Raw genomic sequence first — 16,385 nt, forward strand, 5'->3', positions numbered from 1 at the left:
ATCATTTATATTCACTATTTCTGAGTTCAGTGAAGTCGTTGCTACTTAACCACGTAATTCTATTTCCTTTTGTTCTTGCTTGTCTTTTGAGCCTTTAACACCAGGGCTTATTAGAGGGTTGATGCAAATGCAAAGAAAATAAAAAAAAAGGGAGGAGGAGAGGGAGTGCCCCAAACAGAATCATGGGAGAGGAGGAGGAGAAAGACAAGGGAGAGGATGAGGATGCAGTGACCCAGATAAATGGAATGAAGAGTTTCAGAATGAGTCTCCTGTCCTTAGTGCCACACCCAATCAGGCCTCCCTCCTGTCTGCTGACAGCACTGCTCCCATTCTCTGAATTTTTGTGAATAAGTCAATCAGAGGGAAATATCTGGGTTGTCCCAGTAAGAACAGCGACCATGGGCAGAGCAAAAGAGTTCATCTTTTGATTTTATGTTGTAGATTAAGGCTTTTAAGGCTCTTTAAGATGTAAAGGTTTATTATTTTCTCACATCTATCTTGTCCTCTCCTCTTCCTGACCCTTTTCTGACTCCACCATCCCCTATCATCTGACTATTACCCCTCCCCCTCCTAAATTCACACCCATCGCTCTCCTCCTCCTCCCATCTCCCACAGGAGAGTTGGTTAAATGCAACACACCATGATGTGAGGCCAGGCATTGTTCTTCAGCAGATTCTATACCATAGAAACAGGCTCTCAGATGGATTATTTATAATCACACACACAAATACAGACTATACCTTAAAAATTATTTCAATTTAAATACAATAATGATCTATTGTTCAAATTGTGTTACTACTGATCACTGCACAGTGACTGAATGTGTGCGCAAGCATTCCTCGAAGTGCTATTACCACGTTTGACAGCAGGTGAGTTCTGCGCATGCGCTTAATACCGGTCTAATTTGTCAAGCGGGCGGTAAGCAGAGAACCACAGACACTAATTTCTATCAAGATAAAAGCTTCAATTTAAAAGCTTCAAATTTACAATTACAGCGTGGCGTTATCACGGTAATAAAAGTTAGGCAAATTATTAAAGAAATAGTAGGAAATAAGAGTATCTAATTACATTGTTTCTTTTTTTTTCCTGAGTTAAACATAGTCATCATTTCACAGTGAAAAGTGACATCTGAAGAGTATCAAATAATTGAAATGATCCATCTATTTATTCTCTATAGCTGCTTATCCTTGCAGGATTGCAAGGGGTGAGAAGCAGAGTCCACCCTAAAGAGACCACCAGCCCATCACAGGGCAACAGTTAACTTATTTGGGAAGAAATGCTGCATGGCGTCTTGGATTAGCAGAACATGTTGGTTCTGTCATTTGCAGAGAATGTTAAGGCTGCTATGTTTGAAAGCTCTCATTCTGAATATATATACTTGCTTAGTAACAGTGGAGGACTGAATAATTTTTACTTAATGTAACTTTAATTAGCTTATGACTAATGATAAAGTTAATCTTGCTGTGCTTCTCAATCCTGATGCAATCACTGACTATAACGTTGTAGCTGTAGTTTTCAACAAAAGGGTTTCTATTTCACTTAAAATCCAACAAATTTAAATTTATTGTTTCATTAATATCAAGAATTAACAGGATTTTTTAAAACTGTTAAATTTGTTTATGTACCAAATATTGCTAGAGATAGGATTTATTCGTAAGCGTGCCAAATTTATTTTGAAAGAGTCCATACCGGAAACGGACAATTGCACTGTTGTACTTTACTCGAAAAGGCATCTAAGCAACCTCCAGAGAAATAACACCAGGAGCTCCTTTTTTACTGTAGTTCCTCCCTAAAATAATGTCTTGTATCCCGGGTTTCCAGTCTCTGAGGTGACCGGGATCAGCAGCAGCAGCAGGGATGGCGCTGGTCACCGTACAGCGGTCACCGACACCGAGCACCACCTCCAGTCCGTGTGTTTCTGTAAGTACTTGTCATCTGGATTGACATTAGTGTCAGTTAGTCCCAGCAGTTAGCCCCGCTTTTCCCAGTTTGTTGGTCATGTACATGGGAGGCTAACTTTTATAGCTGCCGGTATTTTACTGTAACATTAAAGGAAACAGTTTCAGCCATTCCACAGGACTAGAAGTTTGGACTTCAAGTTGTTTGGCTTTAGCACAGAAGGCAGACTTGGGTTTATAGGTGTATTAAAAAGTTATTTTTTAAAACTTAGCTATTCATCGTTAGCATTATGTGGCTGATTCACTTCCTCCACTAGATGGGGTGGTGTCAGAGAAGTCTGTCTTAATTAATAGTGGTTTTAAACTCTTCATTAGCTGCTCAAGGTGCTCTTACGCTAATAGTATATATATTTTTTTGTCCATATTAGCTTTCTTTGTGTTTCATCGTATTGACTTTACTGATAAAAAGCAGCCAGTGAAAGGTTGTAGGTCAGTAGAGCAATAGAGAGGAAGGTCGCTGCCCCGGAAAGCGGGTAACTGGTTCAGTCTTGTCAGTCTCTGTTGCAGGCTGTGAGGCCGTCCCGTTATCCGCTCTGACACACTCAGCAGGCTCTCCAGCCTCCTGGCAGATCTAGTATAAATGTGCTGGTGTGGCTGCCAGAGATAAAAAAAAATAAATAATAAAAAAAAAAACTTCTCTCATGATTGTAACAAACTGTGAAATGCTGAAGGGGCAGCGCAAATCTGAAGGGCCTTACTGTAAGTTTAATTTATTTGGTGATGGAGAAAACCATCATTAGATGCTTCATGCAGTCGAGCTTATTACAATGGTGGCTATATGGCTATATTTATTTTTTTTACTTGCAATATGTCAGAACACATATTAAATAAATAGTCTTTGCATGAATTTTGTATTTAGATTTGCATGGACCAATAACCATTACCCGTTATTACAACCTTAACTAATGTAATGTTAAAATATGTTAAATTGAAAAGTTTATTTTTGCTATTTCTATAGCTGATAACAAATGACATATATTGTAACGCTGCAAGCTACACATTTAACTAATTGCATACAGTTTCTCAATTATAATGACTCATACCCCACAGCCATCCCCCCCTTCTTTACAGAACTAATTGGAATGCCCCATTCCTTAGAAACCTAGGGTTAAAGGTTAAGAGATACAATGGTATTCGGCTAAAGTGTAGCAACGCTGACACTAGAGAAAAACAGCACCCTAAGACAAACAAATGCGTGTCATGCAGAGTTGATAAGATGCTAGAAATTGTGCTGCTTAAACTAAAACTTTTAAAAATGAATGAATAAACGAATTAAAACATATTAAAATATGCCGTAGTGCAGTTCTTGAGCTGAAACAGGAGGTTCAATATTTTGGACAAATTTAGTGTGTTGACAAGGCAATTCCTGTTTTGCAGACTAATGGAGTTGAACCAACAGATGAAGGAAATGTTATTACATTCTCAGTGAGAGAGTAGAAGAAAGTGGTGTGAAGATTCATGTTTACTCCAAATGTTCTCAGCTTCCTGTTGTTTATATCTGGAAAATATCAGGCGAAGAACGATAACGCGTTAAGCCAAAGGAACGGGTGCAATATGAGTATTTCAGCAAAAGCTGCTCTTAATGGCATTGGGTTCAAGCCGAAAGTCATTCACCAAATGATTGATTTTTGGTGAATACGGATTTCAAAAGCGAGACACTGAAGCGGTGAAGTGATTGTATACGGAGGGTACCAGCTGCTTGTCATGAGACCCGTTTCTGTTTGGGAGCAGCCATGTGAGCGCTCTTGTGAGGTGTCTGCTGCTGCAAGGGAAGGACGAGGCCGAAACTGTCAGGAGGAAAGTTGTCTGGAAAGCCCTTCAGGGCTGACTCTGATCAGTCTCTTCAGTAGTTTTTATTAAAAACGTAGCTAAATAGGCATAAAATACTTAAATCTTTATTTAGATTTTATATGAACCCAAGACTCTATTTGACACCCTGTTTCCATTTATTCTGGCCCTGATCCCTGTTTTAAACCAGATAGTTTTTCTGAAATATGACAGATTATGACCCCCCTGATCTAACCAAAATGACCAATCAACCAAATTCTTAGTTGATTGCTCTGTTTCTTCATCTGGAAGCAGTTGGCTCTGAATCGAGCCGACGTTATTATATTTACTGACAGAGGTGAAAAGTAGTTTAGTTAAACAGGCATGCAGTAGCCCGATTCAGTCTTCTAATTCTCGGTATGACCACTCCCCTACTCTTACATGTGGAGAAATGGTAACTATGGCGATCAGCTCCCACCTAACATCTAATGGGATATGGTTTTAAACCTATATGACAGGTGCATAGAGCTATATCAGTGTTATGTGTGAGTACGATTAGCCTATAGCTGTGTTATATATGCCTACAATCTGCTGAGAAGGCATTTCCTCAGGTGTGTTTGAACAGGAAGCATCTGCTCCAGTTCCTGCTGTGTATTCTGTTTGGAGCTCAGTTTGCTGATGCAGGGATCACCGTTCGGGCTGCTGCCTCTTCCAGGCCAGCTCACATCTGCAGCAGCACACACAAGAACGGATAAAATTGAAGCTTCGGCTCTTCCTGACCCAACCCACAGCTGCATCCAGCTTCCTCCATCTTCTTACCTCCATCATTATCGTCTTTACTTTGTTTTCCTCCCCGTTTTGTGATTGAGATGGGGGGTTTTCACAGCTAAAAATGTCTCTATTATGTTCGCTTTGGCCTGGTCGGAGTTGGCAAATTGATGCCATAAAGAGAAAGTTGTCAGATTTTTTTTTTGAAGGGATTACTGAAGCAGGATGAGATTAAAGCTGTGCTGGTTGCAGGGGTGGGGGGAAGGATGATTGCGTTTTGGAGGGGGAGGCAAGCGTATGGTGTGGGGGTGCAGGGATGCAGGGATGAGGGGATGCTCAGCCTGTAAACGTCACTTAAAATACCGGCCTGGCTCCGTTTTATCTGATGGAAAAGCTCCATGCTGACACTCCACTCTTGCTGCCACCCACTCTAGCTCTTGTTTATTCAAGAATAATTGCATCTTGACACAGCATGTGATGGAAACATGTCACCCAAATGTTTTTATTCATGATGATTCTTTTTGTTTGTTCAGAAACAAAACTGCTTCTGGCAGCCTAACATGAGGAGATGGAAGCCCTGCATAAATATTTCTGTGTACGTGTTCCTCTGCAGGAGTCGGGGAGTGCAGAGGATGACCGCCGCTCCCAGCCCAGGAGGTGAGAACATTCCCTGTTTGATCAGGTCATTGGGTGGAAATGATCCTCTTTCTGGAGGAACATCCTGTTAAAAAGCTGCAAGTGCATGCTGACACCACTAGGGGGAGACTGCATAATGTGTTTTTTTTCTTCTTCTTTTTAAGGGTTTCAGTACATTATTACTATCATTGTTATTTAATTGTGGTTTTATTATCCACTTATAGACCAAGTTTCATTTTAGTTATTCAAGACCACAATGTTGCACTCGGGGTGTATCAAATGATGTGTCAATCAATTACACACTTTGATCTGGGATAACATTATGCCCTCTTTGCTGTGGAATCCTTTAGACACCTGAATGTGCAGCGGATCCTTTAAATCCTGTAGGGTTTCAAGTTGGGACCGCCGTCGGTCGAGCCCTTTATTCCAGCTTGGTTTGGTTGAGATCGGTGAACATTGGAGGCCAACTCACAACTTCAAACGTGTGTTACGCAAACCATGCCTGGGTTATTTCTGCATTGTGTTAGAACACATTGTCCTCCTCAGAGACGCCATCACAGAAATCTGCTTCCACCTTGACCGGTGTGTGGCTATGCAGATTCTATCTTACACCAGTGGTAGTTTCTCCTGTCTGTTGGATCGAACAACACCGGCCAGTCCTCACTGCCCTTGTGCATTACTTACCCTTGACCCTGCTGCTGGTCAATGTCTTACTTTCAGGAGACATTGACCAATGGTCAGATCAGAAACATCCCACAACGCTGTAGCTTTGGAGATGTTCTGAGCCAGTTATCGAACCATCGCAATTCTTCTTACTGTGTCTGGTTTTCCTGTTTCTAACACATTAGTTTTGAGAATAAAATGTTTACTGGATCTCTAACCCACCAACAGGTGCAATAGTTGCGAGGTCACCAGTGTTATTCAATTCACGTATTAGTAGTTATATTGTTCTTTCTGACCAGGTTTACTTGGTTAAATTTTAGGGAAAACCAACCAAATGTGTTTTTGTTTTCATAATCTGAACTCAGTGTGTTTTATTTTGTCTATATTTAGAACAAAATTTGCAAGAGTTTCGTAAAGCATAATTGTCATGTCATATTTGTGCCAAAGGAACAGCGAGACCTTAGTTTCAGTTACTTGTGCAAAGATAAATGGCGCCTTTGTATGCATCTTTCGTAAATATTTGGTTGACCTACCAACGTCACGGCCTGTGGTTGATTTGCATAATGCAACCTGACAGTTGTGGCAGAGTTGATTTGCTTTTGACGTGCACAGCTAGATGGTCATAAAAGACTAGAATGTCAACACTTGTTCTTTTGTTTTGTTGCCCTGGATGGCTCTGATGTTGCAGGGTCACGGCCCTCTTTAGATCTGTTTGGACGTTACTTTGAAAAATGTATTATTATTTTTTTCTTTTTTTTGCTCAATATCTATTTGGTGGTTTTTTTGTGCAAATGTGATATTTTTCAGAAATGCACAGGTTTCCCATGGTTGCTGATTGCCCTGGAGTCAGTGCTTTGGGAGATTCTAGCAACAGTCATTAAAGAGGGAGTGGAACATGAAAGGCGCTGCAGCCTATCCTGGACTTTGTAAGGGTCTTTTGTTGACTGAGCTAACGGCTGAAGTGCTGTCTTCATAATCTAGATTTATCTTTTCACTGTCTCCTGCTTTCATGGGTACTAACTCATTCATTTTTACTGCAGTTATCACTCTAGGTACTGTTGAATGTAGCATACTATAAGACAGTAAAACTCTAAATGCTGAACTCAGTTTAACATCTTGGTTGTGAAGGCCTTCAGGTTAAAACAGTGGTTTGGGGACAAAGTTTTTGTCCAGTCAGCAGGCTGTAAACAACAAACTGAACTAAACAAATTACAGCAGCTCTCTTCAAAAATCCAGCAAGCTGCAAGAAAAATGTATTTCAAGACTACTGTGAGTTCAGACTCTGCAGGATTTAGTGCTATGAGTTTAACTAAGACAGATTTTTTTTTTTACTATTACTTGCTTTTTTATCCCTCTCAGGTTGGAACTGTTTACAGTAAAGAACATGAGTGAAATGCATTAGTAAGGAGCCTGCTGAGGCTCCCTTTGCCTTGCATGCTGGAAGGAGAGCTTTCAGTCACATGCTCTGTCATACCTCAGAGTTAATGTACACTAACTGTCAGAGCTGGGAAGTGTTCATTCTGCACGCATGCATCAGACTGACGAAGGAATGATATTCAGCAGCATTGGGAATTTACTCCCTGTACAATGCAGAGATGTAGGAGAAAAACTGTTCACATAACTGGAGTTTTCTCCTGCTGTATGAAGCGCTGCATATAAAGCCTCTCCTCCACCCGGTGCTGTACACTGCAGATCAGCTGGCTTAAAAAAAAAAAGATTGCTACACTGTTTTTCTGGCTGAGAAGAAGTGGTAAGTTAACATTCTGCTGGGAAAAGCTCAGGCAATCATGGTGGAGGTAAAAGTTCATAATGTAGTTCATCACCATAGCACCTTAGTCTACTTTTGCTCTATGCCAAACAAAGCAGGAAACATCTGATACTCTGAATGTATATTAGTGTGTATGCTATATGTTGTTTTTCTTATCCTAAAACTGTAAGAATCATTTAGGTTATTCTATATTTTCTTAACTCTTGTATAAATATCAGGGGAAAAAACACAGTGAGCATTGTTTTCCTACCCCACCACGCATTTACACAAACACACACATTTATTTTGATTAATGTAGAAGTTTAAATCCGTGAAAAAACATTTAAATTTTTAGATTTCATTTGCCAGCAATATTCTTCTAAGGATAAGAACTGATACAAATTGACATGTTTGTTAAAGAAGTGTATTATCTGTAGTGCATATACTGTAGAACTCAATGTGGGATTATTGCTGATATAACTCCTTTCTTTAACATGCCCTGATAGACATTAGAACCCCATGTGGTTTCAATTATTGGTTGAACTCATACCTTTGGCGAGTGTATTCAAGCACTCTCACACACGCACACACACAAGGCCCCCACTTCACACTGTAAAGTATTTTACAATTTGGCTCAGTTACCCGGCTCCACATTTCAGATTCACTTTAGCGAAGAGCAGGGTGCAGCCAGAGGTCTTGCTGTGTGACCTCTGATGTGTATTACATAAGAACTTGGGTCCAATTAGCTGTGCAGGCCCCACCTCGCATCGATGGTGCATGCCAGTAGGGCCTGCTGAGACCAAGAGGGACCTTCCCCCTGCAGTGCAGAGTCGTTGTTTTTTTGTCTCTTTTTCTCTCTCTCTTACCCAGGCAGCTACTGAGTGACTCTTACATTGCCTGTCTTTGTGTCAATGTCTCTTTTGCACACAGACGCACTCAAACAGCTGTCTCTCCCCTCCTGCACCACGCCACTGAAGTATAGCGTTGCTGGCTGCAGTGCAATAATGAATCTCTCTCTCACTCACACACTCACACATGTAGAGACATATACTGCTGCTGCCTCAGGGCTAATACTGTCAAGGACAGAGTTGGCAAAAAGGTGTTTTTTATTCAATGTGCTGCAACCATTTTCTTTTTGCTGAGTAAACATTTAAACGAACAGTGAAAGCAGTGAATCAAGTTTTTCTGAATCCTCACCTTCCTGAGGATAAACTGCTGCAGGAATGTGCCCAAAGCACGTCAGATTGTCTGTCTGTATTTGAATGCTGGGATTTCCTGAAAATTACCTTTTCAAATGTTTATGTGTATATCTTTATGACCCTTTAGCATTGCAGCAATAAAAAAGCCACTTATTTAGATTTTTTTTAAGGCTAAGTAAATTAGCTAATGTGATTTCTAAGATTTACACAGAAATCATTTATTGGCTCATTTGTCAGGGTTACTTGCCTAAAACAATAAATAAATATTGCAGTCGCCATCTACTGCAGCAATGTGTGGGGTGATCTGATATCTCATGCATGAATTGCATCAGTAATGTCTAACTTGTTTAGTAAACAGTTCCTAAGGTGATATGTAAGCCAAAAATACAGCCTCCTCCAAGCTCCACCTTCTCTATTAGCCTTCCCTCACCCTGGGTGTCCGTTGTGTCCATGCTGTGCAGCATTTCACGTCATCATATTGTTTGATTAGTTCTGTTTGCCCACAGCAATAATCAGGGTTTGTTTGAGATATTTAGCCCGAAGCATCAAGAGGCTCTTACTTTAACTACAGCAAACAAACGTGATTCATTGTGACTGCACTTAGTCATAGATACTTGCCTAACAAGTCTTTGTATTGTTCTGTATCCATGTTATGGGAGTCGTCCAGCAGCTCCAGTGCCAGGTGCGCACAGGCAGAGCAGGTTAGTCGGGCCAAGAGTTTAAAGCGGCTGCTGCCGGAACAAGAAGAGCAAGCAGCACTAACGATCACTCCGACAGAGGAAAGCTTCTTAAACACCGGCTGCTCCTGTGCGGACATGCCTGTTTGGGTTTAAAGGTTTTCCTCTGTCATTTGCAGCTTTCTGTCTTCCTTTAGTGCACCTGCTGTTTAACACGGAGCCCTCCCGCCGTTATTGTCCACACTGGCAGTTTTGCATTAAGCAGATGTGGTTAGACTAGCATGGATTGCATTTGCACAACATGTCGATCTAATTGGAATGGGTTGAGCACCTTGCAAAAGTATTCATAACCCTTGATTTTTTTACCCCCTCTGTAACTATGAACTTCACTGTATTTTGCAGAAATGATAGCCATAAGCCTGTGGTTTTGTATATTTAAAGACCAAAAAAATGTGCTCATATTTCTTTGAAACATAGGCTAATCTGTGTCAGATTGAGTGCTGTTTGTTAACATCAGTTTCAAATCTTGTTAGTCTGTTGAATTTATGCCTTAACTTCGATTTTACCTCTGACTGTATGTTTAGTGCCATTCTGCTAGAACAGAGGTGGGCAATCCTGGTCCTCGAGGGCCGGTGTCCTGCAACTCTTAGATGTCTCCCTGGTCCAAACACACTTCAATGACATAGCTGAATCACCTCCTAAGTGCAGTCGAGTTCTCCAGAGTCCTGCTAAGGACTTCATTATTTGACTCAGGTGAGTTGAAGTAGAGATGCATCTAAAACTTGCAGGATACCAGCCCTCGAGGCCTGGAGTTGCGCCCCTATCAGGTTTCCTTCCATTTTGCCACCAACTTTACCCAGTTTCACTTTCCCTGCTGAATTAATCACAGCCACGACTTTTTTCCATATGTCCCTAATGTTCCCCATCAGTCCTCTGAAGCCTTCACAGATGAGCTGTATTTACACTTGAGATAAAATCACACACAGGTTCACTTTGATTAAACCACAGAAGCCAGCTCTACCTTCCTCCTGTGGTCCCAAAACATGCACGGTAGCTTAATTGGTTAAGTTGCATGCTTGTTTCTCCTTTGTGTTTCTATGATGTCCTGTGATCATCTCTCCAGTGTGTAGTCACAGTGACCCTGCGAGGTAAGCTGGTGTGTAGACAGTTAGTGGATGAATGGTGTCTGGCCCTGTCCACACAGACACAATTTCAGATGTATCCGCAAAAGTATTTGTCGTTTATTGATCTTCCTTTTTTTTTTTGTTGTTGTTTTGTTTTTCCAACTGGTGAGTCTTTTTCATCTAGCCGCCTTGAGAGCTTACTGGTTCTCCAAGGTTAAGAGCCCACATCATAAGTGGGTGGGATAAGTAGCTGGTAAATATTTAAACTGAATGTGTTGCAGTCTAAGCCATTGTGTGGTTTGTTTTTCATCTCCTGGACTCATTTTATGAGCATTTGAAATCATAATTGCTGTTTCAGCACATTTTTTTTTATCACAGCACCTTAAAAACCTTTTGTAGTTTTGATTATGAATCTTTCTAAATGAAAGGGGAGTGTGTTTATAGTATAACACGGTGCCAACAGTAGCTTATCTTCAGCTCGGGGGTTATGCTAAACATCTGGCATCAATCATGGACTTATCAAGCAGCAGAATGCTGGAGATTCCACACACACGCGCATGCACGCACACACGCACGCATACATACACACGCACACACACACGCACACACAGGTTGACCTGAAAGCCTTTGCCCGTTCCCTGGAAGTGACAAAAGGGAAACACGCTGCGAAAGGCGGTTGTGCAACTGGCCTGAGGCTCAGCTAAACACCACAACACACTCTCATGTTACCAGTCCTCAGAAAAATAAGTTTCCACTGTGCTGGTAAATTTGATGACACTAAACAAGAGCGCATAACAAGAACACTTAATGTCTGTTTGCGTGTTCAGCCCGCTGCTTGAAGTTTGTCTCAAACCCAATGTGTGATGGAAGCATTTTCTGATGGGAAGCAAAGCACAGCAGGTGTAGCTGCATTCGTTTTATCTGTGGCGTAAGCACACCAGGACATTGTTACCAGTTGATTTAATATTTTTTCTAAAATATTTATGCTAGCGCATCAAGGAAACATTTTTAATGATTATAGCACTATTGTTAGTTGGTGTTTATCTGACTTTGATGGAAGTAATAAAGTCAGTGAATAATCCTGCCCTTTATGGTAGCATTTTATAATGATGGATTCTGTCATTTATTATTTTGGTGTTGTAAAGTAACTTCCTGGTCATGACAAAATCACTTTGTGCTATTACCTGTATCAACAATGCATCATCATATCTAGGTGTAATTTCCATCAGTAGTTATACGTCCTGTAGAAAACAAAACGTCAATGACTACTGGAAAAGTGGCACTGAGTAAAATTAGAAACGTGTTAAAATTAAAAGGCAAAAACACAATTATTCATTGACCCAGACCTCACAGAAAACTATTACAGCATCCTGGAAAGCACCAACTCCTGAACTAAAGTTTTTTTATTTTTGTTTATTTTTTCTGTAGATCAGAAAACTGTTAGCATTCCTAACAGTGATCCGTTTCATTCGGTCAGACTTATGCTGGATAACTTCTCCGATGGATTATTTTCAAACTTGAGCTTCTCCCTCAGTGTTCTGAAGCCCAGCTCCACCAGCTAGTCAACAGGTCATCTGCTGCAGATGGTTTTGGTTTACAGTTTAGGACACTTGGCACACATTAGTGTGAAAATAATGAAGGCTGGGGTTTTACTGTGTTTTCAGATTGCTGTCAGCTTACATAAAACCACACATGCTGGCACGCCTGTGGAAAATAAAATGTCGAATTGGCCATAAAAGGAGACCAAACATTACATCTCATGGAGTATCTCAGTTTATATGTGAGATAACTATGATGTAGGGCTCTATTGGTCCAAGAGACTTCCAGAACCCCAGTTCTTCTCTTCATCCAGGATTGCACATGCTCACTGCTGCAGTGGCTCAATAAGTTGAGTCTGTTTCTCATTTGTTCTCTTCCCTTATGTAACCAAACCACAAGGTTTGTGTGTTATGGGAAATGGGTGGAGGGACAATTGAAGTCTGACTGCAACCTCAAAAAAACCCATGTGGATTTAATTCACTATATTACATTATCATAATTATAATTACACCCCAAATTGACTCCCTCTGTTACCAAGGCACTCGATCAGCTGATTGACTGTTAGTAAAATCATCGCATAAAGGATTTGTACTTACTCAATAGCTAACATACCGCTTATTATTTTTTTTTACCTTTTGTTTGAAGTACGGTCTTTCCAAAGGAAGGATTTTTTTTTTCAAATCTGAAAAGTGTGGTGTGCACCAATCCATCATCAGAAAATAAAAATACAAACACAGGATTTTGGCAAAGTTTTTGAAGAGTCAGTTCTGCTCCTGCTGTCATTAAATAAAGATTTTCTGTAGTCCCAAAACGTACTTGATTCATTAGGGGAAAAAAGGTATAACATATTTTTTTTTTCAAGATTCGTTAAAATGTAGCTTTATTGTAAAGTTGATATCATCTGTAATTTTAAGATTTTTCAATGAGTACTTTCCATATTTATGAAAGTAATATAAAAGCTTGCTGAAAAACTAAAGCACCTAGTTCGCAGCTGAAAACCAAATAGCATAATAAAACTGGTAAGGATTAGTATCGATTTGTTGTAGAATTTTGCATTCTAAAACTGTTGTGTTTATAATTTAAGCCTTTATAATAAAAAAAATAATCATTTACGCTTAAAGTTAATGAAAGACATGGTATTGGAGCCGATATCAGGGGTTTACGAAACAAAAATGATAAACAAAAATTGTTAGAGCCTATAAGAGATTGCAATAAATTCAGACCTACAATAAAATGGTTTAAAATAAAATGTGTTTGTGTGAATGGCCAAAGTCAGTCCTGAACCCAAACCACTCCAGTCATTTGGCACTTTAATGAACTATAAATCAGCAACAATGTGACATGTGGTAAACTAAAACTACCCAGCTTTTTTCCAAAGTATTCCTGATAAGAGCACAGTGAATCGAAGAGGAGGAACTAGACGGTATAATAAATCTCGAGCGTAAGCAGCAGCCTTGCGATTGTTTTGTGAAGAGCTGTTTTGCTTTATCAGTTGTCCATGCTGAGTTCCTGCTCTGCTGGGTGTGGGCGGGGCTTCCTCCTTCGTCTCCTCATTGGCTCCTCGTTTTTCCCAAAAGCACATGGGCGATGCTCCGCCTCCTTTCTGACTTCTCCACTGAGGGTAGACTCAACCAAGTCATATGTCTCAGTACTGTATACGGTGACGGAGTTTCTGATGTAACAGAAATGAAGTATGTCGACAAAACGCCACAGGAGTCAGTCTAATATTGGACTTTTTTTGGAAATGATGGACAACCAGACTCAACTTTCGGCGACAGGGAGACACAGCGCAACATATAGTTTCCCTGTTTAATTTACTGCAACAGAGTTTACGACTTTTCTCTTTTTTTTCCGGTACTGGTTTCGGGGAAGATTTCGCCACTTTTTCACAAGAAAACTCCACTCGCTTGAACTCTTGGGTTGTGGGAGCACATGACTGTGAAAGAGGAGCAGAAGCTTTTCCTCCAACCGAGAGCACCTGACGCCTCTTCTCCTCCTCTCCTTCACCCGACCCTCCACCCTCCAGCCACCGACATGACCCTCGGAACGATGTCCGGCTCTGAGAGCTCTTCGGCGGTCAGCTTCTGCTCCTGCTGCGGGGCGAAGATGGTGCCCTACTTTAACGACGACGCCGTGGTGTCCAAAAATCAAATCAACCAGTTGTAAGTTCAATCAGAGGCAAGACTGTATATCATCCCCTGTAGTTGGAATGCGGTCAAGTTGAATTAAACTGAGCAAGTAATTATTCAATGTACTACTTAGATTTAAATCAATTTAGATTAGGATAGTTTTAAAGTAAAGGCTGACTTTTTTTCTCTTATTAATTTTAACACAATGAGCTGTTGCATATAAGTTTTGCAATATGAGAGCAGACCATTTCCTGATGATGTAGTAGCCTTTACTCATCCCTGAGCTTCCTTTTGACCTAACAAAGACATATTGGTGCTCTCCAGGTCCAATGAATCATCCAACCTGTTGAAGGAATTCAAACACACTTAATAAATGGATGTTTCATGACTAATTCTGTACTTTTTATAAGCAGTCATCATCTGATTGCCACATCAAGAGATTATCAGGGACATTTTCTGCTCCTATCTCTTTGTTTGGCTTTGGGTGGAGGATATCGTTTGATCTTGAAACTTGCAATAGTTGTTAAATGCAGATTAATGCCCAGTCTTGCTCAACCTGTGACTCACTGTTTGATAATGTAATGTGGAGACTAAAATCATCTGGAGAGCATGTCACTCAGTGAAATCCTAATAGAATAAAGTCACAGACTTGAACATTTGAAACTACTTTGGCTCTGTATAGAGCAGCTGTAGGCTTATCTCCAATCCTGCTGTGTCTGCAGAGGTCGGTGTTTGTTTTTGTTGGAGATATGTACGAAATGATTTAGTTGATTTGTACATGTGGTCTGCCCTTCAGAACAGATCAAAGGCTAGCATGTTCCAACATTTCTAAACACTCCTGCAGTGCTGGCTCTGATAAGCCTCACAAACTTGGAGAACCACAAATGAAGAAATCAATAAAAAAAAAATATTAGTGTGGCAGTTTTTTGTATCAGCACAAACTCGTTTCAGGTGTATGCTGTGGGGCTTTCAGTAGCCTTTTGCTGTTACTTTCATGGAATCGATGCGATGCAATCGTGTGTGACAGTGGCATTGTTTTTCAGCTGTTTAACTCATGACGTTGTGGTGTGGTGGTTGAGAAAATTGGACATTTAGCGTTTATAGGGCTGCAACCGGCTTTTAGGGAAACTTCTTTTTCTCTGAATGCGAGTTTGATTACGGCCGGTTTATGGGAAGACGCTGGTGCAAGACACACCATGTACTGGCAGTCACATGTTTGCAAAGCAGCCGCAGATGTGAGAATTTAAATTGCGCTTGTTCCAAATGTTTATACATCAGAAATACTTTACGTTGCACTTTAATATGTCTTTGTTTAGAAGTTGGTGACGGTTTTGTGATGTTGGATATTTCTAGTGGAGTCTACACTCTGTCCACCTGCTGCAGTTCTCACCTGTTCTATATTCCTTGTTTAACCTACAGGAATAAAAGCACTAAAGTTGCATGCTCAGCTTAGGAAACTGCTGAAGTTGATGATGTACTCAAAACCTGAGTTATTAGGCGGAATAATGTTCAAGCAGCACCTTTATTGGTAATTACAATCCCAGGGTCTTGCCCCTGGCGCTAAGTGTTACCTGTGATTCCTTTGCATCCGGAGTGTCAGTATTATCCTGCCAATTTTAGAAATGCCCATGAAACCTTTCTTCCGCTTCACCTGTGGGGTAGTGTTATTGTGCGCAGCTTCCAAGGTAAACAGAAAAGCCCCAATGAGGAAGTTCAGAAAATATTCAGAAGAATTTCAGCCACTGGTTAAAAGGTACCACTGCTTGCTCCTCTTTGTCAGTTCCTGCAGCGCGTGTGACGCATCACAGGCTGTAGGGTCTGCGGACCTTTTAGATTTTCTGATTTTCTTCACCGTGTCGAGCAAAAATCAGTGTTTGTGTTGCAAGTCAACAGTTAATAGAAGCTATTTTTAGTTTAACCTGGTTTAACAACTTTCCCTTTATCACCCTCCTGTACCCACTTCTCTCTATGTCCTGTTGATGTTTAACTAGTTTGTTTTTGTTTGTTTTCAGTCCTCCTTTTTTAGTTACGTGGACAATATATACAGTTTTATTTATTTGTCTTCCAGTCATAGTGGTTGTTACATATTCTCCATTAGGCAGGCACCTCTTGTCTTCGCTATGGGTTGTATTTGCCTCGGGTTCAAACTCATAAGGCCATAGCAGGGCCTGCCGCCGT

The 16,385-nt window shown here is 40.6% G+C and overlaps 1 protein-coding gene across 3 annotated transcripts in view; it reads left to right on the forward strand.

Moving 5' to 3' along the window:
* Positions 1-1,718: 1,718 nt before the first annotated feature.
* The window catches only part of ssh2a (slingshot protein phosphatase 2a), a 28,247-nt gene continuing 13,580 nt past the window's right edge, over positions 1,719-16,385 (forward strand). The window contains exons 1-2 of one of the 3 annotated variants that reach the window (XM_008426045.2): positions 1,719-1,920; positions 5,107-5,150. In XM_008426045.2, coding sequence (XP_008424267.1) covers positions 1,858-1,920; positions 5,107-5,150 — 107 coding nt within the window. In that variant the 5' untranslated portion in view covers positions 1,719-1,857. Of the gene's footprint in view, positions 1,921-5,026; positions 5,151-13,684; positions 14,241-16,385 lie in introns of those variants that run through there. The other 2 variants (XM_008426046.2, XM_008426044.1) reach the window with 2 other exon arrangements.

Source organism: Poecilia reticulata, linkage group LG13 (genome assembly GCF_000633615.1).
Source record: "Poecilia reticulata strain Guanapo linkage group LG13, Guppy_female_1.0+MT, whole genome shotgun sequence".
Lineage (NCBI taxonomy): Eukaryota > Metazoa > Chordata > Actinopteri > Cyprinodontiformes > Poeciliidae > Poecilia > Poecilia reticulata.